This window comes from Panulirus ornatus, chromosome 12, assembly GCF_036320965.1.
Source record: "Panulirus ornatus isolate Po-2019 chromosome 12, ASM3632096v1, whole genome shotgun sequence".
In the NCBI taxonomy this organism is placed as follows: Eukaryota; Metazoa; Arthropoda; class Malacostraca; order Decapoda; family Palinuridae; genus Panulirus; species Panulirus ornatus.
Genome location: NC_092235.1, coordinates 27,786,234 through 27,814,128, shown reverse-complemented (window position 1 = coordinate 27,814,128; position 27,895 = coordinate 27,786,234). Strand labels below are relative to the sequence as shown.

The 27,895-nt window shown below is 37.9% G+C and overlaps 1 protein-coding gene across 6 annotated transcripts in view; it reads right to left on the bottom strand.

Annotated features, from left to right (window-relative positions):
• The window catches only part of LOC139751952 (uncharacterized), a 331,514-nt gene that overhangs the window by 10,150 nt on the left and 293,469 nt on the right, over positions 1–27,895 (bottom strand). The window contains exons 5-6 of one of the 6 annotated variants that reach the window (XR_011713449.1): positions 5,046–6,128; positions 4,289–4,396 (exon numbers count right to left, since the gene is read on the bottom strand). The exons of 3 other annotated variants lie outside the window; for them this stretch is intronic. Coding sequence is in view for 2 of the 3 variants with exons in the window: in XM_071667668.1 (XP_071523769.1) it covers positions 23,794–24,237 (444 nt within the window). In the remaining variant the exon portion in view is untranslated. Of the gene's footprint in view, positions 1–1,619; positions 4,397–5,045; positions 6,129–23,778; positions 24,238–27,895 lie in introns of those variants that run through there. 2 more of the 6 variants (XM_071667687.1, XM_071667668.1) reach the window with 2 other exon arrangements.

Below are 27,895 nucleotides of genomic sequence, written 5' to 3'. Positions count from 1 at the left end.
ATAAATGGTTTCTGAAGTGCACATGATATTCATAACATAAAAACTTGCATAACTCATTATCTGCCCATAAAAAGGGCATATAGAGGCATGATACTGGAAGTACCTATGGGCTACATATGAAGATCTCTACACAGTCTGAAACATGGGAAACAGCTAGCCATGTGAATATTTTTTTTTTTTTTTTTTTCATACTATTCGCCATTTCCCGCGATAGCGAGGTAGCGTTAAGAACAGAGGACTGGGCCTTTGAGGGAATATCCTCACCTGGCCCTCTTCTCTGTTCCTTCTTTTGGAAAATTAAAAAAAAAAAACGAGAGGGGAGGATTTCCAGCCCCCCGCTCCCTTCCCTTTTAGTCACCTTCTACGACACGCAGGGAATACGTGGGAAGTATTCTTTCTCCCCTATCCCCAGGGAAATAATATATATATATATATAATATATATATATATATATATTATCATTATACTTGATCGCTGTTTCCTACGTCAGCAAGGTAGCACCAAGAAACAGACGAGGAATGATCCATCCACTCATATACACATACATATACATAAACATCCATACATGCACATATGTGTGGCGGGATGGTGACAGGAATGGATGAAGGTGGTAAGTATGAATATGTACATGTGTATATATGTATATTATGTATATGTCTGTGTATGTATATGTACGTATACATTGAAATGTTATCATTATCATTATTATACTTAATTGCCGTCTCCTGCATCAGCGAGGTAGCGCAAGGAAACAGACAAGGAATGGCCCAACCCACCCACATACACATGTGTATACATAAAATGCCCATACACGCATATATATATATTTATTATTTTTTTTATTATACTTTGTCGCTGTCTCCCGCGTTTGCGAGGTAGCGCAAGGAAACAGACGAAAGAAATGGCCCAACGCCCCCCCCCCCATACACATGTATATACATACGTCCACACACGCAAATATACATACCTACACAGCTTTCCATGGTTTACCCCAGACGCTTCACATGCCTTGATTCAATCCACTGACAGCACGTCAACCCCGGTATACCACATCGCTCCAATTCACTCTATTCCTTGCCCTCCTTTCACCCTCCTGCATGTTCAGGCCCCGATCACACAAAATCTTTTTCACTCCATCTTTCCACCTCCAATATATATATATATATATATATTCCATTATCCCTGGGGATAGGGGATTAAGAATACTTCCCACGTATTCCCTGCGTGTCGTTGAAGGCGACTAAAAGGGGAGGGAGCGGGGGGCTGGAAATCCTCCCCTCTCGTTTTTTTTTTAATTTTCCAAAAGAAGGAACAGAGGGGGCCAGGTGAGGATATTCCAAAAAAGGCCCAGTCCTCTGTTCTTAACGCTACCTTGCTAACGCGGGGAAATGGCTAATAGTTTAAAAGAAAGAAAAGAAAAAAGATATATTCCATGTCCCTCTCTTCATTATAAGAAATTTTGAGGGTTATTCATAGAGTAAACTAAAAATACACCGCTCTTTAGAAATTTCAATGCGTTATTCACAAAATGAATGAAAAGTGCACAACTCATACCTCTAAAACTCAAATATCTTAATATCTGCCAGAGCATAACTATATCATACAAAATTGCAGCAAAAGTTTTTCTTTGTGTGTGTGTGTGTGTGTGTGTGTGTGTGTGTGTGTGTGTGTGTGTGTGTGTGTGTCTGTTACTGAAGGTCATGCATCACAATTCAATGTACAGATGTTCTATCCTGTAAGAAAATAAATTTGAAAGAAAAAATTCTTTTATCCACAATTCTAATTATCTAACGTAACAAATATTTTCTAATATCTACAGTACCATTCATTTTTGTAAAAGAAGAACAGAACTTAGGATATCTGTCACATCTTCTTTGACTCTACCTGAATATTTTCTAAATCCTGGTCTACTTATGCTTACTACACAGGTATCTGACAATTCTCCCTAACTCAATCATGAGACAGTCTATGCATATATCAGATTTTTTTTTTTCAACTCCGTGAATAGCAACTCAAATATTCAAACATACCAATGTTGAACTATCCATTACAATAGATATAAGCCTAAAGAAACTGAAATCTTAAACTTTCTAAATGAAAACAATAAGAATGTAAAGAATGAGAGGATACAATACATTACAAAACATTTAATTGTGGGTAAGGCCTAAAATCATGGGAAGCACAGCCCATACATACACACCATTATTACATGGCACTTAAATGCATGCAGTAGTTTGGTTTTCTATGTAATTGGCACAACCAGAGTCCATCTGCATGTAGTTATGCAGCAAGTGAAAAGTCACTTTCAGCAAGACTGTATCATCATCAATATATTTGAAGGGAGCACAAAACTCTAAGTCAGGGAACTTCTTACTCCAATGGAATTCATCCTTTTTCTCCTACTGATTTTAGTGCAGTCTTGGAGGTGAATGAGCCCAATAAAAGGGATCCTGGGTTATATAATTAAGAAATTTAATGTGCCGTGTAATCTAAATAGTGTGTTAGTACTGTCAACAAATAAATACAGAAATCTTCAAACCTTATTTGATTAGAAATAAAAGAAAATAATACCAGAGAAATGACTAAATGTTTGAAAAGAGGTAAACATATACTATATGCCTTATGAAAGTGATATAAAAGTAAAGTTATATTACGAATAACAAGAGAATAACAAATAAACATGGTATGTAATGAGTCACCACGATGGATTAGAAAAAATGTACATACAGATATCACAATAAACCATAGGAAATGCAGCCGCTTAATGCCAGTTGTAATGAGTTGCTGACTGTGTGAAGCCGAACAATAATCGAAAACTTCAATTTTGCTTTCTTTGTCAGTGATATAGGACCCTGTAATACCCTATATATGCTTTCTACAAGATGGCCTTAATAGCCCTGGCAGTTGATAATCCTAAGGCCCCAAACAACCAACCACCCATCAAGTAAGGGTTACAGAAACAAAAATAAGAAAGAATATATACTTGCAGTGGTAGATAACGGTGCTTTTCTGAATGTGTCCAAGTGCAGCTGTCCAATGGAACTATATTCATCTGGAAATGCTTTCATGTGAGCTAGTATGAAATGGATAAAGTGAATTCTCTGAGAGATCCAGACCTTTGATATTTTAAGAGACATTTTGCCAAAGCACAAAAAGTTGCAGGATAACTTTTTTGAAAACTATTGATCTGTTAATGTAATACCTTATCTTTTTCTTCAGATATGAATTTTCTTGGACAAAACAAAAGTTAAAAATTTGTGCTGACTGTGCCTTTAAATGTAACTCAAGACATAGAAAGCTGTTATTGTGATTCACTTCCATGATGAAAATCAAGCTTTATAATCTAAATAAAAGCAGTGACTTTAGGTTCTTATAGGAGTAATTCTACCTAGATATATTCCATGAAAAATTATGAATTGTAAGTACAAATGCAAAGTGATTCTTGCCATTGCAAATGAATCAAAAACATAAACAAAAAGTATTCTGCAGACTTTGTTCTGAGGAATCCTTCAGGTAAAGAAAAATTGGTCCAAGTATACATCAAAATGTGATCTGCTGTAATTATAATATATCATATTAAGAATTTTTTAAATTCTAAAAACAAATATGACTGTACAAACCATGTTAGACTAAAGGTGGCTTTACCGTGAGAAATGGAAACATACAGCTACATTTAAGAAAAAAATAATCAGTTCCATTGCTACAGTAATTGGATGGGAAATATTTACAAGGGGCAAGTGTGATTTTACCAAGCTATTGTGTAGCTAAAAACTTAAGAGCAATATGTGAGAACAATCATATTTCAGAAATATATATACATTATTTAGAGGTAACTGCTATCAATCAAATAATAATGTAATTACAGTAATGAGCTGCCTATTAAGCTTGATAATGCATATATCTGTTATCTGTGGTCAAACAAGAGCTAAATGGATGCAATCTCAAGACATATTTACATAAAAATCTCATTATTAACAAACAAGCTGTAACTTACATCTGAGAAAGGGTTATATCTTTCTTATTCCTTCTCTGCACTGTATATAAAATTATCTAAAAAATGAGGAAATGCTGGGGTTTAAAGGTCAGCCGGCTGACCAGGGTGGACATTCCTAATGTGAAGCTTAAGATTATTCTTTTGGTTGGTGCGACGGTCACAGTAAGGGCACCTGTATGGCTTCTCTCCAGTATGAGTACGGATGTGTAGACGTAGGTGGTCTCGTCGCTTGCTTCGGCGCCCACAGAAGGGACAAGTTAGCCCATCTACACCCACACCTGTAGGGAGGTGCATTGATGACCTCATGATCCTGATGTCCTCGTTGTCTGTGGCATTGTGTAGTGCCCGTGCCAGCGAGAAGGAAGACAAGGTGACCTCCGGGCCATGACCCACCATGCCACGCTGCAACACAGACCACCGCCGTCAAATAATGGATCATAATTCCAACATTTGGGAAAAAGCAAAACAATACAGCTACACCAGGATAAAATTAGGTAAATATTCCAAGACATATTTAGTCACAACACTAAGCAAGCCATGGGAACAGAATTTCTCATAATCTTCTATCTTGGTGTGCCTCCTTTATCTTTGATTCAGTATACTGTACATTCATTACCATAAAAAGAAAAACATACTCATGTCAGCTACAAGTAAGTCTAAATGCTTAATATGGCAAGTAAAAGTTACATGCATAAAAGTCACATAATGATACCACTGACTGATATACTTCCTTTAATAATGTGTTTCCCTACTCTAGTTATCAAGGCACATCTCTATGATAAAAACGTTGTGAGTCATTCATATGACACAACATCTAAATCATAAATCCAATGTTCCACATAACTGGAGCTGAAGATCAGGAGTGTTGCATATGATGTGAAACCTTTAACCTACTGAATAATCCAAATAGGAAGATAATAAGTATGAGAAAAAATATCACTACTGTTTTAAGATTCTTATTCTAACACCAGATGCTATAAATGCACAACAGTGTTAGCACCACTGTAAATACAGTAGCCTAAATTCCATATCAAAAATAAAAGGAACTTACAATTTTGCTAACTGCATTCTTCTATGAAAGTTCACGATGTGTTGACATTCTAACTTTAATCCTTCGGTCACCTTATAGCTTTTCATCGTGCTAATAAACACATGGTTGAGACAGAGTTCTTACAGCCCTCATTTCAATAATCTGTATATAACTGGAATGTTTATTTTTTGTCTTCACTTTCATTAATCCTATACAGCACAAATGTGGTTGCTACACTTTTAGTTGTAGTTTGATATGTATCCATATATTACAGCTAAAATTGCCAATCTAAACAGTTCATAAAAGAGAACAACATTTTCAAAACTTACATCAGTAACTCAGTTGCCAAAACTATGTCAACCACAATTTTTATGTCTTGCCTTAGTGAGTTCTAAAACTAATCAACCTCCAATACAGATCATATGCTGTTATAATGTTACATCCAATCACTTTTTTCTCAGGTTTATCATTCAGAATTTTACTTTTACTCACTTTCCAAGAATAACTGGTTATAATTTTTTCCTTATGAGGTTTCTTACAGTACTAACCCTCACTTTGTCTCTTCTCTTACTGCTATGACAAGTACAAAATTTCTAAGGATACAGAGGATGTTAGCTCTCTAATATGCATTTTAGCTTTTAGTTTTCATGTTTGTTCAGGCAAATGCTAATCAGCTGGTATTTCTTAAGTCTGTACAGCTACAAGAAATGTTTGGGTGTTGCTGTTGAGGATTATATTGTTGTGGCATAGAGACTAATGATATTGCTGCTAATGTTGTTGTTCCTGTAACTGTTGCTGATGTTGGTGATGGTGTTGCTGTAGTTGTTGTTGTTCCTGCAGGTGTTGCTCTTGCTGCTGTTGCTGAATGTGATGTCTACGGACATGTCTGTCCATCGTAATCTTTTGAGCAGCACGGTAAGGGCAGACAGGGCAGGCAAAAGGCTTCTCCCCAGTATGAGTCCTAATATGGCTGCGAAGGTGATCACTCCGTCGAAAAGACTTCCCACAGAAAGGGCAAGGACGAACTCGGCCTTCTCCTTGATGCATCATCGGGCCAAGGGAAGGTGGCGGCAGGAGGGGATCCGTCTGCTGTGGTAGCTGCAGCTGCAAGAGAGAAGGTCCGAAGGTCACATTCTACAGGCACGCTCAGGAGTTGATGGAAGGCGTCAGCACAGGGATGACACACATCTTGATGATGCAGTCAGAAAAATATGCATGTGTTGAAAATATCTTTTACTATTATGCACTAATAGTTGTAAAGTTAATCATACTTCCAGACAATGTGAAGTGTTACTTAAAGCACAAGGTAGTTAGAAATTCACATGAAGTAAAATTATTCTCTGAATACTTTACAAAGGATAGCCCTTATGCCAAAAATCAGTTATTACCAGTCAATAGACCTAAAGAAGAAAAGACTTCACCCAACATTCTCATGGAAAATTTTACTCGTTTCAGTCAAAGAAATATGAAAATACTCTAAACCTTGTATTATATCACATGACTTTTACCAACACCTTCCTACACCTTTCACCACCATATAATGACAGCACTTCAATTTACAAGTCTGATAGCAATAGGTTCATATCAATTTATACAGAAAGGGATTTTAAGTTATTCTATTTACTGATCAAAAGCATGTTACCTTCCCTATTTCCATTACTGAAATACATGAAACTGTCAAATATAAATGCATAAATATTTAATTCTATGCATGCAGATATGCAATTATGCTCAAATCTGAGGTGATACTCTTTGTACCAAAATTCTCTGCACCAAAGTTTTCCATTCAGTTAAAAAATTTGTGTTCCAGGACATTCTCAAAATTTATCAATTAAGAAAAATCTCAGCAGCTAACAGAATTAAAGCAGATGAGGCTCAAAGCAGTAACTGTTTTCTCATTGTTAACAAGCTCTTCCCATGAAATTTTCCAACTTGTGGGTTTTTAGTGGCCTTCAAAATAATAATTTGTCACATATTTTGTTACAGTGTACCCTCAATAACACTGTCAGAACCACATCTATCTTCACCAAGCATATGTGAAGCCATGTGAAGGGGTAGGAAAAGGCATTCAAACTGATTTCAAGATGGTAAAGATATCGTGATCTGGCTCAAGTGCTTAGGCTACAGTTGGCACAGATGTTGCAAATACACCTGAAAGATCACAACCTAATGAACAATAGGGCAGTGCTGGTCATTAAATGTTTAAGAAAAAGATGGTCATTTCTCTAATCTTCTGTCATCCCTGACTGCTATATGATCTGTTTCCTTAAAATCATCTGCTTCTGAGGTCATTATCTAATGCTCATCAATCATGTGTTGGCATCCTTCAGTTTTAATTGTCACATTTTCCTCAATATTTCAATGATGTTTATATATGTGAATTCAGGCCATTATTTCCTTAATCCACAGCCTTTTACCTATTGGTTTATGTTCTGTCCTTTTGCTCTACTTTCCCACTCATTACTTGGTAGATGTATAAACACTAAATAATTTGTGAAGTAGGGGAGAGATTCCACTTAGGGGTATTATTTGGAACAGAAAAATCACTTTTCCAGAAGGCCCTTGTCTCAACCATTTTGGTATGATTGGTATAAATGCAATTGCACACATACATGCACCCATTCACTTTCACATACATATAAACAAGCACTTGCATGTGCCTTCCCACATATACAAACACATACATGTAAAAAACATACAAAGAGACACACATTTGGAAGTTGATAACCATTCCCAGAACACCACATCAGGACTACTGTCAAAGATGTAAATCAACTGTGTTGGTTAATATCAACATTGCATTTAAGGACATGGATGAAGACATATCCAACGACCTATTTTCACCTTATATCAAACCCAAATTAGAGTACAGCATGCATTTCAAGTTTGGTCATTGCAATTACAAGATCTGAAAAATTGACACAGAAAGTCGAGGAAAGGGCAACAAAGATGATATAAGAAATGAGACAGTTGAGTTACAGAGAGATGTTTGATGCTATGAATTTGCCCACACTGGAAGAAAACACAAAGATGGGAGACTTGAGTATGACTTCTAAATTCAATATCAAAATGACAACACTGAGGAAGAACATTTCTCTGAAAGCAGCTATGAAAGAGGAACAAGAGGTCAAAGCAAGAAACTAGATAAAAATCCAATTAGAAACGATGAGATGTACTTCTTTGATGGTGCATAAATGGAATAAGCCAAATGATAAGACTGTGAATGCAGACATTATCCATGAATTTGACATGTTAAATCATATGATACTAAAGAAAATTTACACATGTGTTCTCACAGGTGTAGGAATTCCTCCCCATATTGTGCAACTATGTAATCATTAATAAGCTTTCATACTCATAGGGAGTAGTGGATTGCATCCACAGATGTCAATGTTGGAAGAAAGAAAAAAGGGAAACATTATTATATTTTCAGCTTTTGATTTAACAGTGTCTTTAACACATGGGTGGACCGGCTAACCAAAGGACACAAGAAAATATGCAAGTCAGAAAAGTTGTGAAGAAATAATTCTACTGGAACAGTGGTGGGTGAATGAAACATGTACATGAAGAATAGTGAATGCAAACAGTATTACAAAGCTCAAAAATTTTTTTAGAGATGAGGCCCTACAACAGTAGAAGTACCCCTACCTATATGCATAAAATATGTACAAGATATAGTACAAATACACACACACACACACACACACACACACACATGCACAAAAGATAATCCAATCATAACAGTATTTCTACTTCAGTAAAGTACCCTCCCAAGATGAAGAATCTTCCTGAAAATGCAAATGTAATTCAGAATTTCCTCCAACTTTTCTAGTCACTGATACAACTGGATTACCTCTGCATGTCGAAGATATTCAAATAGGAACTATGTCCATTCCTAATTAGGTTTCATCTTTATTCATATGCCCTATAATAAATTTCTCCATAAGACTGCACAGTTTTGAGCAGTTCAAAAAGTTAGGGTTCACAGATATACATAACAATGTGTTGAGTAATATTAATTCTGATATACAGAAGTCAAGTTTGGGCAAATAATAAAACATGGAAGTTCAAGGCAATGAATTTTCTAAAACTGCCATGTGAGACATGAGGAGCAGATAAAGCAAAAAGATATCAAATGCTAGTAAGGAACTGCAAAAGGGATAGTTAAAAAAGTGAAGCAAAAATCCAAGATGGTTTGATCATGTGGATAGGATGACTGCAAGAGGGCACATGAGCATGGTGAATCAGAGTGAAGGAAAAGTATGGCCATAATCAGAAAGCATGTGGAAGAGAGGGATATTGACATGAAGTCTCAGGAGCAAAAGAATGTGATGAGGAGATTAGTTGGACTATTATGCTGGGTACCAAAGATTCTGTACTGGATATCAAGTAATCAGTTGCAAGAAAGCTATTCATGGTACGCACAAAAATTAATCTTATTAAGCAAATTTCACTTCAATGTTCAAAATATGGTTCGTTTATGACATACAATGACCTTATTCATTACACACTTTGTGTGCTGGGTATACAGAGAGCTCATTCAGTATTCATATATGTATACATACTACAGTCATGGTATGCATATCAAAGAGACTAGATGAGCAACACTTTAATCATTAAATTCCTAGGACTGTTGCAATAATTGGTATTGTATTGAAAAATTTTACATCTACCCAAATTATAACTTGCTTTGCAGCTTAACCATTTTGCAGGTAGAAGGATAAAGAAAAAATAAAAATAATACATGAATGATCCTAGAAACTAGAGGTGATGGTATCTGGTTATGATCTCATCACAATCTCACTCAACAGTACCTGACTTTTTTCCAATTATAAAGATGTACTGGATAAAAATATTCTGTACAATATGGCTCAGCAAAATACTTTATTGGTATACATAACCCTATGTAACTTTGTGCATACTGGTTCATTATATATCTTAGTCTACAAAAATCAAATATCAACAGAAAAACAGGAAAATTATTATAATAACTGAATTTAATATGATATGTTATATACCATCTAATTCAAAATTTCATAATTTTCACAAAAAAAAAATGAGTGAAAGGGATCAGCTGAGATGAGAAACATTACATCATTCATGAAATTAGAAGAGAATAATTAAGTTCCCTGGAACCATTTTCACACAAGTGTATGATTCAGTGCAGTCTACTGAGACTTAGCCAGCCAGAGCTCTGACATGAAAATATTTTAAAATAAATCTATGATTTAAGCATGACAAATAAAAGCTGAAAAATACAAGGTCATATCATTCTTTACTTGAATGCTAAATAATAAAAATTAATGGTTCCTTACTTGACTGTTACATGTTGAGAAAAAAAGAGGATACACAAATGCCAATGGACACATGGTAATCATGTGAAGCAGCAGCTTTCTGAGTGTTGTGTGGTCTAGCTAGTAATGGAGGAACAAAAGCAGCTAGTTCTTGGAAGCAAAAACCAATGTAATATCAATAGAAGGAGGAAAGTGAATAAAAATTGCAGCATATGGCAAGCAGGTCAAGTTTTGAAGTCAGCCAGGAAGAGTTTATACGTCAGACCATGTTCGACTCAACTCTGTCAAGTAAGGATGCACAGCTAAAACCATCCAGGGACGGATCAATCCCTTGTATAAACAAAGCAACGGTTCAAAGAAAAGAAATTTCATCTGAACAGGGCCTCTAGTTTCTTAAGAGGCATACTTATCCATTTCTTTAAAGTGGGGTTTCCAAGATGGGATAGTTGCTACAGTAATACCAAGTAATACAGCTTACCAGGGAGAGAGATATTTTGGTTTGAGTGCCAATCTGAATGGAGAGATCCTAGGAGTACTGGAATGTTTTAGACACCTGGGAGTGGACATGGGAGCAGATGGAACAATGGAAGCTTAAGTGAACCAAAGGGTTGATGGGGGCAAAAAACTTGGGTGTGCTTGGGAGTGTGTGGAAAGGGAGGTCACTGAGTGTATGGGCAAAGATGTAAATGTTTGATGTTACAATGTCCTGATGGTACTGCATGGACCCTTCATCTAAGGTTTCTGAAGCTCTGAGGCAGTACTACACTCAGTAGCAGGGAAAGGATAGCATTCTCTGAAGCAAGAAGTTCTTTGATAAGACTATATTCCTATTGTCAACTGACAATGATACTGCACTGCTGTGTAACCTTAAGCAGGTGGAGTCCAGCAATGCCCATACAAATATATATATATATATATATATATATATATATATATATATATATATATATATATATATATATATTTTTTTTTTTTTTTGCTTTGTCGCTGTCTCCCGCATTTGTGAGGTAGCGCAAGGAAACAGATGAAAGAAATGGCCCAACCCACCCCCATACACATGTATATACATACACGTCCACACACGCAAATATACATACCTACACAGCTTTCCATGGTTTACCCCAGACGCTTCACATGCCCTGATTCAATCCACTGACAGCACGTCAATCCCGGTATACCACATCGATCCAATTCACTCTATTCCTTGTCCTCCTTTCACCCTCCTGCATGTTCAGGCCCCGATCACACAAAATCTTTTTCACTCCATCTTTCCACCTCCAATTTGGTCTTCCTCTTCTCCTCGTTCCCTCCACCTCCGACACATATATCCTCTTGGTCAATCTTTCCTCACTCATTCTCTCCATGTGACCAAACCATTTCAAAACACCCTCTTCTGCTCTCTCAACCACGCTCTTTTTATTTCCACATATCTCTCTTACCCTTACGTTACTTACTCGATCAAACCACCTCACACCACACATTGTCCTCAAACATCTCATTTCCAGCACATCCATCCTCCTGCGCACAACTCTATCCATAGCCCACGCCTCGCAACCATACAACATTGTTGGAACCACTATTCCTTCAAACATACCCATTTTTGCTTTCCGAGATAATGTTCTCGACTTCCACACATTCTTCAAGGCTCCCAGAATTTTCGCCCCCTCCCCCACCCTATGATCCACTTCTGCTTCCATGGTTCCATCCGCTGCCAGATCCACTCCCAGATATCTAAAACACTTCACTTCCTCCAGTTTTTCTCCATTCAAACTTACCTCCCAATTGACTTGACCCTCAACCCTACTGTACCTAATAACCTTGCTCTTATTCACATTTTCTCTTAACTTTCTTCTTTCACACACTTTACCAAACTCAGTCACCAGCTTCTGCAGTTTCTCACATGAATCAGCCACCAGCGCTGTATCATCAGCGAACAACAACTGACTCACTTCCCAAGCTCTCTCATCCCCAACAGACTTCATACTTGCCCCTCTTTCCAAAACTCTTGCATTCACCTCCCTAACAACCCCATCCATAAACAAATTAAACAACCATGGAGACATCACACACCCCTGCCGCAAACCTACATTCACTGAGAACCAATCACTTTCCTCTCTTCCTACACGTACACATGCCTTACATCCTCGATAAAAACTTTTCACTGCTTCTAACAACTTGCCTCCCACACCATATATTCTTAATACCTTCCACAGAGCATCTCTATCAACTCTGTCATATGCCTTCTCCATACATATATATATATATATGTAAAGGGAACGAGGAGAAGTGGGAGACCAAATTGGAGGTGGAAAGATGGAGTGAAAAAGATTTTGTGTGATCGGGGCCTGAACATGCAGGAGGGTGAAAGGAGGACAAGGAATAGAGTGAATTGGATCGATGTGGTATACCGGGATTGACGTGCTGTCAGTGGATTGAATCAGGGCATGTGAAGCGTCTGGGGTAAACCATGGAAAGCTGTGTAGGTATGTATATTTGCGTGTGTGGACGTATGCATGTACATGTGTATGGGGGTGGGTTGGGCCATTTCCTTCGTCTGTTTCCTTGCGCTACCTCGCAAACGCGGGAGACAGCGACAAAGCAAAAAAAAAAAAAAAAATATATATATATATATATATATATATATATATATATATATATCCCTGGGGATAGGGGAGAAAGAATACTTCTCACGTAATCCCTGCGTGTCGTAGAAGGCGACTAAAAGGGAAGGGAGCGGGGGGCTGGAAATCCTCCCCTCTCATCTTCTTTTTTTAATTTTCCAAAAGAAGGAACAGAGAAGGGGGCCAGGTGAGGATATTTCCTCAAAGGCTCAGTCCTCTGTTCTTAACGCTACCTCGCTAATGCGGGAAATGGCGAATAGTATGAAAAAAAAAAGAAAAAATATATATATATATGTATTTGGGAGTGGGAGGCTGGAAATCCTCCCCTCTCATTTTTAAATTTTCCAAAAGAGGAACAGAGAAGGGGGCCAAGTGAGGATATTCCCTCAAGGCTCAGTCCTCTGTTCTTAATGCTACCTTGCTAATGCTGGAAATGGCAAATAGTATGAAAAAAAATATATATATATATATATATATATATATATATATATATATATATGGCAGCGGAGGGAACCATGGAAGCGGAAGTGAATCATAGGGTGGGGGAGGGGGCGAAAATTCTGGGAGCCTTGAAGAATGTTTGGAAGTCGAGAACATTATCTCAGAAAGCAAAAATGGGTATGCTTGAAGGAATAGTGGTTCCAACAATGTTGTATGGCTGTGAGGCGTGGGCTATGGATAGAGTTGTGCGCAGGAGGGTGGATGTGCTGGAAATGAGATGTTTGAGGACAATATGTGGTGTGAGGTGGTTTGATCGAGTAAGTAATGTAAGGGTGAGAGAGATGTGTGGAAATAAAAAGAGTGTGGTTGAGAGAGCAGAAGAGGTGTTTTGAAATGGTTTGGTCACATGGAGAGAATGAGTGGGGAAAGATTGACCAAGAGGATATATGTGTCAGAGGTGGAGGGAACGAGGAGAAGTGTGAGACCAAATTGGAGGTGGAAAGATGGAGTGAAAAAGATTTTGAGTGATCGGGACCTGAACATGCAGGAGGGTGAAAGGCGCGCAAGGAATAGAGTGAATTGGAACGATGTGGTATACCGGGGTCGACGTGCTGTCAATGGATTGAACCAAGGCATGTGAAGCGTCTGGGGTAAACCATGGAAAGTGTGTGGGGCCTGGATGTGGAAAGGGAGCTGTGGTTTCGGTGCATTATTACATGACAGCTAGAGACTGAGTGTGAACGAATGGGGCCTTTGGTGTCTTTCCTAGCGATACCTCGCACACATGAGGGGGGAGGGGGTTGTTATTCTATGTGTGGCGAGGCGGCAATGGGAACAAATAAAGGCAGACAGTATGAATTATGTACATGTGTATATATGTATATGTCTGTGTGTGTATATATATGTGTACATTGAGATGTATATGTATGTATATTTGCGTGTGTGGACGTGTATGTACATACATGTGTATGTGGGCGGGTTGGGCCATTCTTTCGTCTGTTTCCTTGCGCTACCTCGCTAACGCGGGAGACAGCGACAAAGCAAAATAAATAATTAAATATATATATATATATATATATATATATATATATATATATATATATATATCTTTTTCTTTCTTTCGTACTATTCGCCATTTCCCGCGATAGCGAGGTAGCGTTAAGAACAGAGGACTGGGCCTTCGAGGGAATATCCTCACCTGGCCCCCTTCTCTGTTCCTTCTTTTGGAAAATTGAAAAAAACGAGAGGGGAGGATTTCCAGCCACCCGCTCCCTCCCCTTTTAGTCGCCTTCTACGACACGCAGGGAATATGTGGGAAGTATTCTTTCTCCCCATCCCCAGGGATAAAATATATATATATATATATATATATATATATATACGTATATACGTATATACGTATGTATATACAAGTGTATGGGGGGGGTTGGGCCACTTCCCTCGCCTGCCTCCCCGCGCCATATATATATATATATATATACATATATATATATATATATATATATATATATATATATATTTATATATATATATATATATATATATATATATATATATATATTTCTTTCTTTCATACTATTCGCCATTTCCCACATTAGCGAGGTAGCGTTAAAAACAGAGGATGAGGACTGGGCCTTTGAGGGAATATCCTCACCTGGCCCCCTTCTCTGTTCCTTCTTTTGGAAAATTAAAAAAAGAAGATGAGAGGGGAGGATTTCCAGCCCCCTGCTCCCTTCCCTTTTAGTCGCCTTCTACGACACGCAGGGAATACATGGGAAGTATTCTTTCTCTCCTATCCCCAGGGGTAATATATATATATATATATATATATATATATATATATATATATATATATATATATATATATATATATATATATATATATATTTTTCTTTTGCTTTGTCGCTGTCTCACGCGTTTGCGAGGTAGCGCAAGGAAACAGACAAAAGAAATGGCCCATCCCACCCCCATACACATGTATGTACATACGTCCACACACGCAAATATAAATACCTACACAGCTTTCCATGGTTTACCCCAGACGCTTCACATGCCCTGATTCAACCCACTGACAGCACGTCAACCCCGGTATACCACATCAATCCAATTCATTCTATTCCTTGCCCTCCTTTCACCCTCCTGCATGTTCAGGCCCCGATCACACAAAATCTTTTTCACTCCATCTTTCCACCTCCAATTTGGTCTCCCACTTCTCCTCGTTCCCTCCACCTCCGATACATATATCCTCTTGGTCAATCTTTCCTCACTCATTCTCTCCATGTGCCCAAACCATTTCAAAATACCCTCTTCTGCTCTCTCAACCACGCTCTTTTTATTTCCACACATCTCTCTTACCCTTACGTTACTTACTCGATCAAACCACCTCACACCACACATTGTCCTCAAACATCTCATTTCCAGCACATCCATCCTCCTGCGCACAACTCTATCCATAGCCCACGCCTCGCAACCATACAACATTGTTGGAACCACTATTCCTTCAAACATACCCATTTTTGCTTTCCGAGATAATGTTCTCGACTTCCACATATTCTTCAAGGCTCCCAGAATTTTCGCCCCCTCCCCCACCCCACGATCCACTTCCGTTTCCATGGTTGTACTTTGTGTAATGAAGACAACTGAGAAACATCATAAGCCAATATTCCAGTTTCATGTTAAGAGAAGTGGTCTAGGCAGTAGGATACAGTGGTTAAATTGATGAAAACTACTATTGGCGTTTGTGTAAATAAATTATACATTTCCCTTTCCATAGCCAGAGGCTGAACCATTATGTGACATTCATTTTTTCAGTTCATTTCAAGCTAGAAGTTTCAGTTTTCTAAATTATTTCTTACATTTTTCATATGTATTTATATATATATATGTGTGTGTATGTGTGTATATGTGTGTATGTGTGTGTGTATGTATATATATATATATATTATCCCTGGGGATCGGGGTGAAAGAATACTTCCCACGCATTCCTCATGTGTCGTAGAAGGCGACTAGAGGGGACGGGAGCGGGGGGCCAGAAATCCTCCCCTCCTTGTATTTTTAACTTTCTAAAAAATGGGAAACAGAAGGAGTCACGCGGGGAGTGCTCATCCTCCTAGTAGACTCAGATTGGGGTGTCTAAATGTGTGTGGATGTAACCAAGATGTGAAAAAAGGAGAGATAGGTAGTATGTTTGAGGAAAGGAACCTGGATGTTTTGGCTCTGAGTGAAATGAAGCTCAAGGGTAAAGGGGAAGAGTGGTTTGGGAATGTCTTGGGAGTAAAGTCAGGGGTTAGTGAGAGGACAAGAGCAAGGGAAGGAGTAGCAGTACTCCTGAAACAGGAGTTGTGGGAGTATGTGATAGAATGTAAGAAAGTAAATTCTCGATTAATATGGGTAAAACTGAAAGATGATGGAGAGAGATGGGTGATTATTGGTGCATATGCACCTGGGCATGAGAAGAAAGATCATGAGAGGCAAGTGTTTTGGGAGCAGCTGAATGAGTGTGTTAGTGGTTTTGATGCACGCGACTGGGTTATAGTGATGGGTGATTTGAATGCAAAGGTGAGTAATGTGGCAGTTGAGGGAATAATTGGTATACATGGGGTGTTCAGTGTTGTAAATGGAAATGGTGAAGAGCTTGTAGATTTGTGTGCTGAAAAAGGACTGGTGATTGGGAATACCTGGTTTAAAAAGTGAGATATACATAAGTATACGTATGTAAGTAGGAGAGATGGCCAGAGAGCGTTATTGGATTACGTGTTAATTGACAGGTGCGCAAAAGAGAGACTTTTGGATGTAAATGTGCTGAGAGGTGCAACTGGAGGGATGTCTGATCATTATCTTGTGGAGGCTAAGGTGAAGATTTGTATGGGTTTTCAGAAAAGAAGAGTGAATGTTGGGGTGAAGAGGGTGGTGAGAGTAAGTGAGCTTGGGAAGGAGACTTGTGTGAGGAAGTACCAGGAGAGACTGAGTACAGAATGGATATATATATATATATATATATATATATATATATATATATATATATATATATATATATATATATATATGTGTGTGGTTTCAGTAGTGGTAGAGGATGTGTGGATCAGGTGTTTGCTTTGAAGAATGTATGTGAGAAATACTTAGAAAAGCAAATGGATTTGTATGTAGCATTTATGGATCTGGAGAAGGCATATGATAGAGTTGATAGAGATGCTCTGTGGAAGGTATTAAGAATATATGGTGTGGGAGGCAAGTTGTTAGAAGCAGTGAAAAGTTTTTATCGAGGATGTAAGGCATGTGTACGTGTAGGAAGAGAGGAAAGTGATTGGTTCTCAGTGAATGTAGGTTTGCGGCAGGGGTGTATGATGTCTCCATGGTTGTTTAATTTGTTTATGGATGGGGTTGTTAGGGAGGTGAATGCAAGAGTTTTGGAAAGAGGGGCAAGTATGAAGTCTGTTGGGGATGAGAGAGCTTGGGAAGTGAGTCAGTTGTTGTTCGCTGATGATACAGCGCTGGTGGCTGATTCATGTGAGAAACTGCAGAAGCTGGTGACTGAGTTTGGTAAAGTGTGTGAAAGAAGAAAGTTAAGAGTAAATGTGAATAAGAGCAAGGTAATTAGGTACAGTAGGGTTGAGGGTCAAGTCAATTGGGAGGTAAGTTTGAATGGAGAAAAACTGGAGGAAGTAAAGTGTTTTAGATATCTGGGAGTGGATATAGCAGCGGATGGAACCATGGAAGCGGAAGTGGATCATAGGGTGGGGGAGGGGGCGAAAATCCTGGGAGCCTTGAAGAATGTGTGGAAGTCGAGAACATTATTTCGGAAAGGAAAAATGGGTATGTTTAAAGGAATAGTGGTTACAACAATGTTGTATGGTTGCAAGGCGTGGGCTATGGATAGAGTTGTGCGCAGGAGGATTGATGTGCTGGAAATGAGATGTTTGAGGACAATGTGTGGTGTGAGGTGGTTTGATCGAGTAAGTAACGTAAGGGTAAGAGAGATGTGTGGAAATAAAAAGAGCATGGTTGAGAGAGCAGAAGAGGGTGTTTTGAAATGGTTTGGGCACATGGAGAGAATGAGTGAGGAAAGATTGACCAAGAGGATATATGTGTCGGAGGTGGAGGGAACGAGGAGAAGTGGGAGACCAAATTGTCTGAGGTGGAGGGAACGAGGAGAAGTGGGAGACCAAATTGTCGGAGGTGGAGGGAACGAGGAGAAGTGGGAGACCAAATTTGAGGTGGAAAGATGGAGTGAAAAAGATTTTGTGTGATCGGGGCCTGAACATGCAGGAGGATGAAAGGAGGGCAAGGAATAGCGTGAATTGGATCGATGTGGTATACCGGGGTTGACGTGCTGTCAGTGGATTGAATCAGGGCATGTGAAGCGTCTGGGGTAAACCATGGAAAGGTGTGTAGGTATGTATATTTGTGTGTGTGGACGTATGTATATACATGTGTATGGGGGTGGGTTGGGCCATTTCTTTCGTCTGTTTCCTTGCGCTACCTCGCAAACACGGGAGACAGCGACCAAAAAATATATATATATATATATATATATATATATATATATATATATATATATATATATATATATTATTGACTGGTTGGTAAGGTCATTTAATGTATGTATGACTCATGGTGAGGTGCCTGAGGGTTGGCGGAATGCGTGCATAGTGCCATTGTACAAAGGCAAAGGGGATAAGAGTGAGTGCTCAAATTACAGAGGTATAAGTTTGTTGAGTATTCCTGGTAAATTATATGGGAGGGTATTGATTGAGAGGGTGAAGGCATGTACAGAGCATCAGATTGGGGAAGAGCAGTGTGGTTTCAGAAGTGGTAGAGGATGTGTGGATCAGGTGTTTGCTTTGAAGAATGTATGTGAGAAATACTTAGAAAAACAAATGGATTTGTATGTAGCATTTATGGATCTGGAGAAGGCATATGATAGAGTTGATAGAGATGCTCTGTGGAAGGTATTAAGAATATATGGTGTGGGAGGCAAGTTGTTAGAAGCAGTGAAAAGTTTTTATCGAGGATGTAAGGCATGTGTACGTGTAGGAAGAGAGGAAAGTGATTGGTTCTCAGTGAATGTAGGTTTGCGGCAGGGGTGTGTGATGTCTCCATGGTTGTTTAATTTGTTTATGGATGGGGTTGTTAGGGAGGTGAATGCAAGAGTTTTGGAAAGAGGGGCAAGTATGAAGTCTGTTGGGGATGAGAGAGCTTGGGAAGTGAGTCAGTTGTTGTTCGCTGATGATACAGCGCTGGTGGCTGATTCATGTGAGAAACTGCAGAAGCTGGTGACTGAGTTTGGTAAAGTGTGTGAAAGAAGAAAGTTAAGAGCAAATGTGAATAAGAGCAAGGTTATTAGGTACAGTAGGGTTGAGGGTCAAGTCAATTGGGAGGTAAGTTTGAATGGAGAAAAACTGGAGGAAGTAAAGTGTTTTAGATATCTGGGAGTGGATCTGGCAGCAGATGGAACCATGAAAGCGGAAGTGGATCATAGGGTGGGGGAGGGGGCGAAAATCCTGGGAGCCTTGAAGAATGTGTGGAAGTCGAGAACATTATCTCGGAAAGGAAAAATGGGTATGTTTAAAGGAATAGTGGTTGCAACAATGTTGTATGGTTGCGAGGCGTGGGCTATGGATAGAGTTGTGCGCAGGAGGATGGATGTGCTGGAAATGAGATGTTTGAGGACAATGTGTGGTGTGAGGTGGTTTGATCGAGTAAGTAATGTAAGGGTAAGAGAGATGTGTGGAAATAAAAAGAGCATGGTTGAGAGAGCAGAAGAGGGTGTTTTGAAATGGTTTGAGCACATGGAGAGAATGAGTGAGGAAAGATTAACCAAGAGGATATATGTGTCGGAGGTGGAGGGAACGAGGAGAAGTGGGAGACCAAATTGGAGGTGGAAAGATGGAGTGAAAAAGATTTTGTGTGATCGGGGCCTGAACATGCAGGAGGGTGAAAGGAGGGCAAGGAATAGAGTGAATTGGATCGATGTGGTATACCGGGGTTGACGTGCTGTCAGTGGACTGAATCACGGCATGTGAAGCGTCTGGGGTAAACCATGGAAAGCTGTGTAGGTATGTATATTTGTGTGTGTGGACGTATGTATATACATGTGTATGGGGGTGGGTTGGGCCATTTCTTTCATCTGTTTCCTTGCGCTACCTCGCAAACGCAGGAGACAGCGACAAAGCAAAAAAAAAAAAATATATATATATATATATATATATATATATATATATATATATATATATATATATATATATATATATATATATATATATTACATTTCTTCCTATAACCCTTTTTAATCTCCTCCTGCATGACCTCTCACTACCTACAACATAACACAGTTTGAAAGTTTTCTGTATGTAGATGACTTTGCAAGAACACCATGAGACAATTCAAACAACAATAAACATTCATCATTACATCATGGAATTTAAACAATAACTCACTCAAGGCAGAACATCTCCATCTCTGCAAAAATTTACCATTACCCTCTTAACTCTGAACAGATATGAATCCAAACTACATCCTCCTTTAGCTGTGAATGATAAACCACTTCTACTTGGTGCCACATATGACACACACTCAACATTTACTTCTCACACCACACATATTGATGCAAATGCCATAAACAAATTGAACACCCTTAGAATACCTAGCAGCACAAGTTTCTTTCAAGGAAAATAATACCTCAGTATTGCTCCACATATAAGTCATCAGCTCTATTCTAAAAAAAAAAAAAAACCTTATCTGCTTGGTCATCCCCCTGTCAAAAGCCAGCATAGCTCAGCTGCAAACCACACAACACAGGGCACTCAGAATAATGCCAAGATGCTTAGAGCAATGAATGTGCAACAACTGCACAACAAAAAAATACCTCCAATATAATCTCACTTCAATATGCTCAGCATTCAGTTCTCTGCAACAGCACTATACCTTTCCCATCCAAACAAACCCATAAAAAACACCAACCACTGTGTAGAAACAAAAAGCTTACCCATGCTTCACGCTTCAACAACCTTAACTTACAGATCCTCCTTCCCCCAGAAAACATGAAAGTGACAAAACATATACACACTGTAATGACTCAACAATCACTAAATAAGTGACCTCCTGACCCAATCTTAAACTTCACTCCATCAGACATCCACCCATGTGAAACCTGCTAACTTGGCAAGTATAAGTTACATTTTCTTGTCTGCATTCTGGATTCCACCCATCTCTCTAATGTTACTAACACCAATTCAACATACAAGATCCCCAATCCCCAAAAAGCAAATTCTATATTCAAGATACTGAACATTTATGCCTTAATTGTCCCTCACTTGTCTCACGCAGACAAACACACCACACTTCTAGACCTATATTGTCATCCGGCTGATATGGCCAGCTTCCTGAGTTCTGTGGGGTTGTGGGGCAGAAAAATATGTGATACAAGTAAGTCTATGGTACGATCTGATTTTTTTACACTATACATGACAGTTTGAGATTGAATGTGTGCAAATGAGGCTACTGTTCATTTGCTTCTGATCTTACCTTGCTAAAGCAGAAAAGGCAAGCAGGTATAAAAGAAGGAAATAAGCGCATTGTTGCCTTCATATCATGATGTCTTGTACAAAATATTTTTAAAAATCTCAGGTAGACTCCTGTTTTGATCTGGCTGTCACAAATTGGAAACAGTCTTTACAACTTGCACTGAAAATATAAGACTGCATTACCATGAATACAAAAGAGGGAAAAGACAAGAACAGGACATTCAATGGGATATATGATAATCCCTTTATTCTGTCACTGCTAATGTTTCTGTGAGTGACAGAAAAATTCCTTAGAATAAAATTGCTTTAATCCTGGAGCTAAAATGTTGTGGACTGTAGTATGATCTTCCCTTTTACCTTACAACAGGAAAGTCTTCTTAAAAGAATAAGCTATGAACCATCATACACAACCAATTATCCAAGATTGCAATTCACAAAATCCCAGAGATATCTGAACTGTTAATATCTTTGCCTTAAGCTCATATCATACATAAAAATATATAACCAGAGATTTACTATAAGCTTATCAATATCCAAATTTGATATTTTGATATTTTTGCTAATGGGTTTCAGATGATCCTGGAAGTTCTTTTTGATAAGAGAGAGTTCCCATTAACACATCTGTTACCCTTAACCTATAACAAAATTCAGATTTGGCCATTCAGGAGAGGTAATCAAGGTTACTCCTTGTAGACAGAGATATACTAAATAGAAATCTAGCTGTCATATGTTCTTGTTTGTTTCCGGATTGAAATCCACTTCCAGACTTTAATAAAGGTACAGTATTGAAAATCCATAATCCTCAAGACCAAAAAATTCTGTATTTCATGAATTTCAGAAATACACAGACAACAGATTGTGGTCTGAACACGTAATGTTAACAGATAATTTTGTAATCCTGATGCAGGTTTAAATGTTAAATGTTTATAACACAATACATAACAAATGAAATGTTCAATTAATGTTTATTGAAATCATTTCCTGGAAACAGATGCTCTGAGTTGGTGGTTTTCTTAAATCAAATGTGCTGGACCATGAGTTTCAAGAGGTTAAGGATTTGAGAAATATTGATTTTCAATATCATACCCAAACTGAAGTTGCTGTTTACTGTTATAAAAATAGAAGAAGCAGTGTGATGTAACATGGCTAATGTTCCTTCTAATCTAAGAACTGACTTTTGTATCACTAGTGACAGGATTAACCTGCCATGGTTATAACACAAGACAACCATAACAGACAAATTTGGATTAATCAAAGGATCAAGATTAGACCTAACAGTAATCAGTATAAAAGAAACATTACAACTAACTTTTAGACACCTTAATTTGCAATCCTATGCAAACAAAAGTAGAACTATGGGTTTGTAAAAAATGGAAGCACCAATATAAATTTATGCAAAAATTAATCAAATTCAATCAAAATATCAAGAGCATTGGAACCTGCTTTCTCTATCATACTGTTCTCAATACATGTATGTTTACTGCATCTAAGCTGTCATGAAAATTTTCTTGAAAAAGCTATCTCAATTTGATTATTTCAAGCAATTCTTTTTGACTTACTGTCCATTACAGATGAAACAGAACTTGGGAAAAGCCATCATATTTCTTTCATTAACTAATCAATGTTCATGAGCAGCTGAATCACAATGACTATGAAATATTTCCAAGCAAGATATCTTTGACTTGTGAAATATATCCTCTAAAAGTGTACTATATTGAAGACCTCTTTATATCATCATACCCGTGAAAATGTTTAAAAACTCTTCTATATCTATTTCAAGTCTGTAAGAGCTAACTACTCATAAAAATATTGATGTAAACAACATCTTTTTTACCCATACTTCTGATCACTATGTGTAAGTAATTTCAATATAAAGGCCAAAATATATGCACTAAGCATGCTTCTTTCGCACATGCATGACCATACTAGCACGTGTGGGTGCTCGGTGGGTACATATTTGGCACTCGTGGCATCGATCTGGATGCACAGAGACAATGTGCCGGTCTAAGTCTCCTGACTGAGAGGCACGGTGCCAACAGTGAGGACAAGAATAAGGCTTCTCTCCAGTATGAGTCCGCATATGACGTGTCACATCTGATCGCTGAATAGCACGATAGCCACACATACCACACCCATATGGCTTGTCAGCTGTGTGTGCTCGGAGATGCCGCCGAAGAGTGGACTTGTGGGTGTAACTTCGACCACAGTGCGGGCAGAGAAGTGACTGTGGCAGCATGCCAATTGGGTAGCCCTCCAGCCCCCCCATCCCTGCAGCTCCTACGTCGTCGTACAGGTCGTCCCCAGCTTCCCCTGGATCCACATCGCCATCATCGTACTGCAACATAAAACACCGCCGTCAGTCCCTCCCACCAACCCATATCATAATTCTCAATGTCCACGATAAGGTGATGGTCTTCCTATAATAAGTTCACCCCATACCTTACTGAACCTATATTTCTAGGGCAAGTTAAAGTACCAATGTACAACAGCTATTTAGTTTTCTTTTTAAGATATAGTAATAGTTTGGAGAGAAATGAATAAACAAACATAAAAATTGACAACTAAAATTTGAGGAAGGTAAAAAGTGTCTGGAAAGGTCATATACCAATGAGAATTTGACTTTAGAAAATTTTTGGCAAAATATGAATTTCACTACATTTTTGACGAAATAAAATCAGTGCTGCACAGATGCTTATATTCTACCGCTAAATATCCTGAATGACACATAACCAAAAATGGTTTGAGACAGCAATATGTCTTATTACCAAATGTGCAAGTAATGTTTTCCATACTCCTATATTTCCATTAATCATGTTTACTCCACAAAGTTTTTCTTAAAAAATAAAGGGAAATTGACTATTTCCTGTCAGTGAAAGGATGGCTGTATCAGTGAAGGGCAAAACCCACCATCTTTGGCTAGATTCATCAAATGAAAGAAATAGCATGGATTCACACAACAAATATACTGCTTCTGGACTAGCATGAGATATCTAAATTTAAAATATGTGCTTTGTGCATCATTTAATGAAGACTGTAATAACAGTGTAATGGAATATGATTATATATAACTGAATAAACTAATAAGAAAAGGCTCAAGCAGCTGAGTAAAAGAAGCGAAGGTCTTAATCATCACCAGAGAACTGTATTTTCATTCTTTGCCTCAATCAAGTCATATTTTCCTAAGCAATATGAGTGCTCTTGTTCTCATCCAGTAAACCAATAACTTTTGATAATGAATTAGGTGTATAATGCTCTTTTTCTTGTTTAATGATAAAAATCAATTTGCAACAGGATGGAATAAAAGACAGGTTTGTATGAATGTTCAAAGACTGAAACTAGTATCACTAACTTACTCAGGTGATATATTCCATGACACAAAGCATCTCTGTCAAAGAACCAGTTTACTTCTACTACTAAGAGAGTACATAAGCTTGGTGGTTATAAAAAAAAAAAGGACCTATAAAGACCACAACATATGCTTGGCCAGGAGAAAAGATAAAGAGATACATGAAAGAAACACACTGAACTGTTGGGGATATAGTGTGAGGGAGTACATGGGAGTGATGGAAGGATGTAGTGAGAAATACAGTAAAGCACTGGAAAGACAGCTGAGGAATACTGAACTCCACCACAGATTCCAATTACAGGATGACCAAAAAGCTGGGAAATGTTTTGCAGGAACCATCATAAGTCTTCACTTATGCACAAAGAGTGCTATTCCCACATTATAATGTTCTGTTTCAGATGCAGTTTTCTCTCCAATGCTGAGCAAACTTTATGCTAATCATAATATTTCATTAACGATTAAAATTAAGATAATGAGGGCATAATGCTGATATTCCATTAGTATCCATTGTCTGAAGGACATGCTTTATAGTACCAACCTACCTACCTATCTCACTTTCTACATGTATAACCTATAGTAAGATTTTGCCAATCAGCAGGGATAGTGTGTAGTCCTCACTGCACACTTTTTAATCCTGGGTTCACCTGAAAAAGTTTTATCAATTTATCATGGTTTCCTGCATGCCAATTTCATATTCGCTTGGTAGAACATTTAATGGCCTCTTCATATTTCTTACTGGACTATTCAAAATTCTGGTTTGTTTTTTGGTTTGTTCCAAGGTTTATTGCAAATTTGATAGCTATGTTTCTTCCTTCTTGAGACGTTAATCATCAAAGCACATTCTCTAGTTCTCTCTAGTTTGTAGTGCTCAAATTCTTTTAACCTCCCATTATAATTCAAATGTTACATTTCAATGATTCTGTTTGTGAAGTGCTTCTGAACTCAAGTTTATTTCTATAAATATGATAAACAATACCATCATCAATTTCTTATCTTGCAAGGTGAAAGTTCTCTTTCCCATCAATTCAGTACCTAACCACATAATTTGATTTTATCTATCTCATCTCCACTTTCTAGCCTTTCCTTTACCTCCTATCCTTTCTTTCCAATCCTAATGGCTTTTTATAGGGTGTATCCATTACATATATTCTATGACTTAGTTATTCAAATTTCTCTGTAAATTACATTAGACTCTCCTTAGGCCATTTATGATCATGTCTAGGTTTTTTTCACATTTTCTCTTTGTCTTCTTATATGCTTACTCTCTTATTTATTCAGATGTGGTCTGTGAAATATAATACAAGACTTCCTTTTATGTCATTGTCTGTGGTGGATACCATTATTGTGAACAATGCTGAGGCTACTGTTATTCCTTGATGAACTCCTGATAAAACAACTTTCTCATCTGACATAATTCCAATAACTAGTAAACTAAATTTTATGTTTGTAAGAAACTCCTTCATCCATCTTCCTAATCTACCTCTACATTCATTTTAATAATTTTTCAAGTACAAATGCCTTGGCAAAGTCAAGAAAGTATCCATTCTCTTACCTTGCATAAGTGTCTGAATTACATATCATTTGGTGGTGCATTAGTAGCTGCTGCTTGGTACAAATCCATGTTGACCTTCATTATCTGGATATTATTGCTTGAGTTTCTTAATACATGTTTCTTGATCACTCTTTCAGAGATTTTTAATACATGCAGAGTCAAACAACAGGTCTTCTATATTTCAGTTGAATTTTAAATCTACCCCTGCTTATTGGAGACACACAACTATACTTACTTCTTTTACACAGTACTAACATCATCTACACTCGATTGCACCATCAAGCATCAATGGTTTTGCTATTACTCTCTTTGTCTTTTTGACTTTTAATGTACTCCCTAACACTACCATGGAATCATGTTGGACATGCTCCAAGCCCTAATCACTGCATTGGTATTCTGCTGATCATTTTGAATTCCCAGCTAATGTATTATCCCATAACTTATCCACAAATGTCACTAGCAACCTAATATCACTTCTAAAAAAAAGTAACATACACAACTGTCACCCATAAATATTGTCAAAATAAGTGTAATTCTGTCATCATTGCAGGAAGCCTGATTTATGCAGCATCCATCATACACAACTTTATAGTAAAAGAAACAATTTCTCCTGTATCATTGTTTATATCTTTGATGAAAACAAAGTTAGCTTTCCATCTATTCATGTCAAGATTGTTCTGTCTACATAAATGATATGTGAATAAGTAAATAATTCATATATATAATATGAAAACTGTTTTTCTTTCTTACGTAATTTGCTATTTCAGCACCAGGAACAGATGTGAATCTGCCACCAGGGCAGTGCTCTTAGCAGTGATAAGGCACCAAAATCTGTTTACACTCAGCTGAACTAATCAACAGTCCTGTTAATTTCTTAAATTCAGCTATATTCTAGCCCTTCAAAATGTCATTCAAGAGACCAAGTGGTGCAGAAGATGGTGCTACTGCTAATAAGCCTAAGCATAAATCATTATCTAAGCTTGAAAAGGTGGAGTTACTGAAGAAAATTAGCTAAAGGAACTTCTGTAAAGATTTTGTGCGAGTACAATGAGATCAGATTGTCAACTGTGCATGACTTAGGGGTGAATTTCTGTT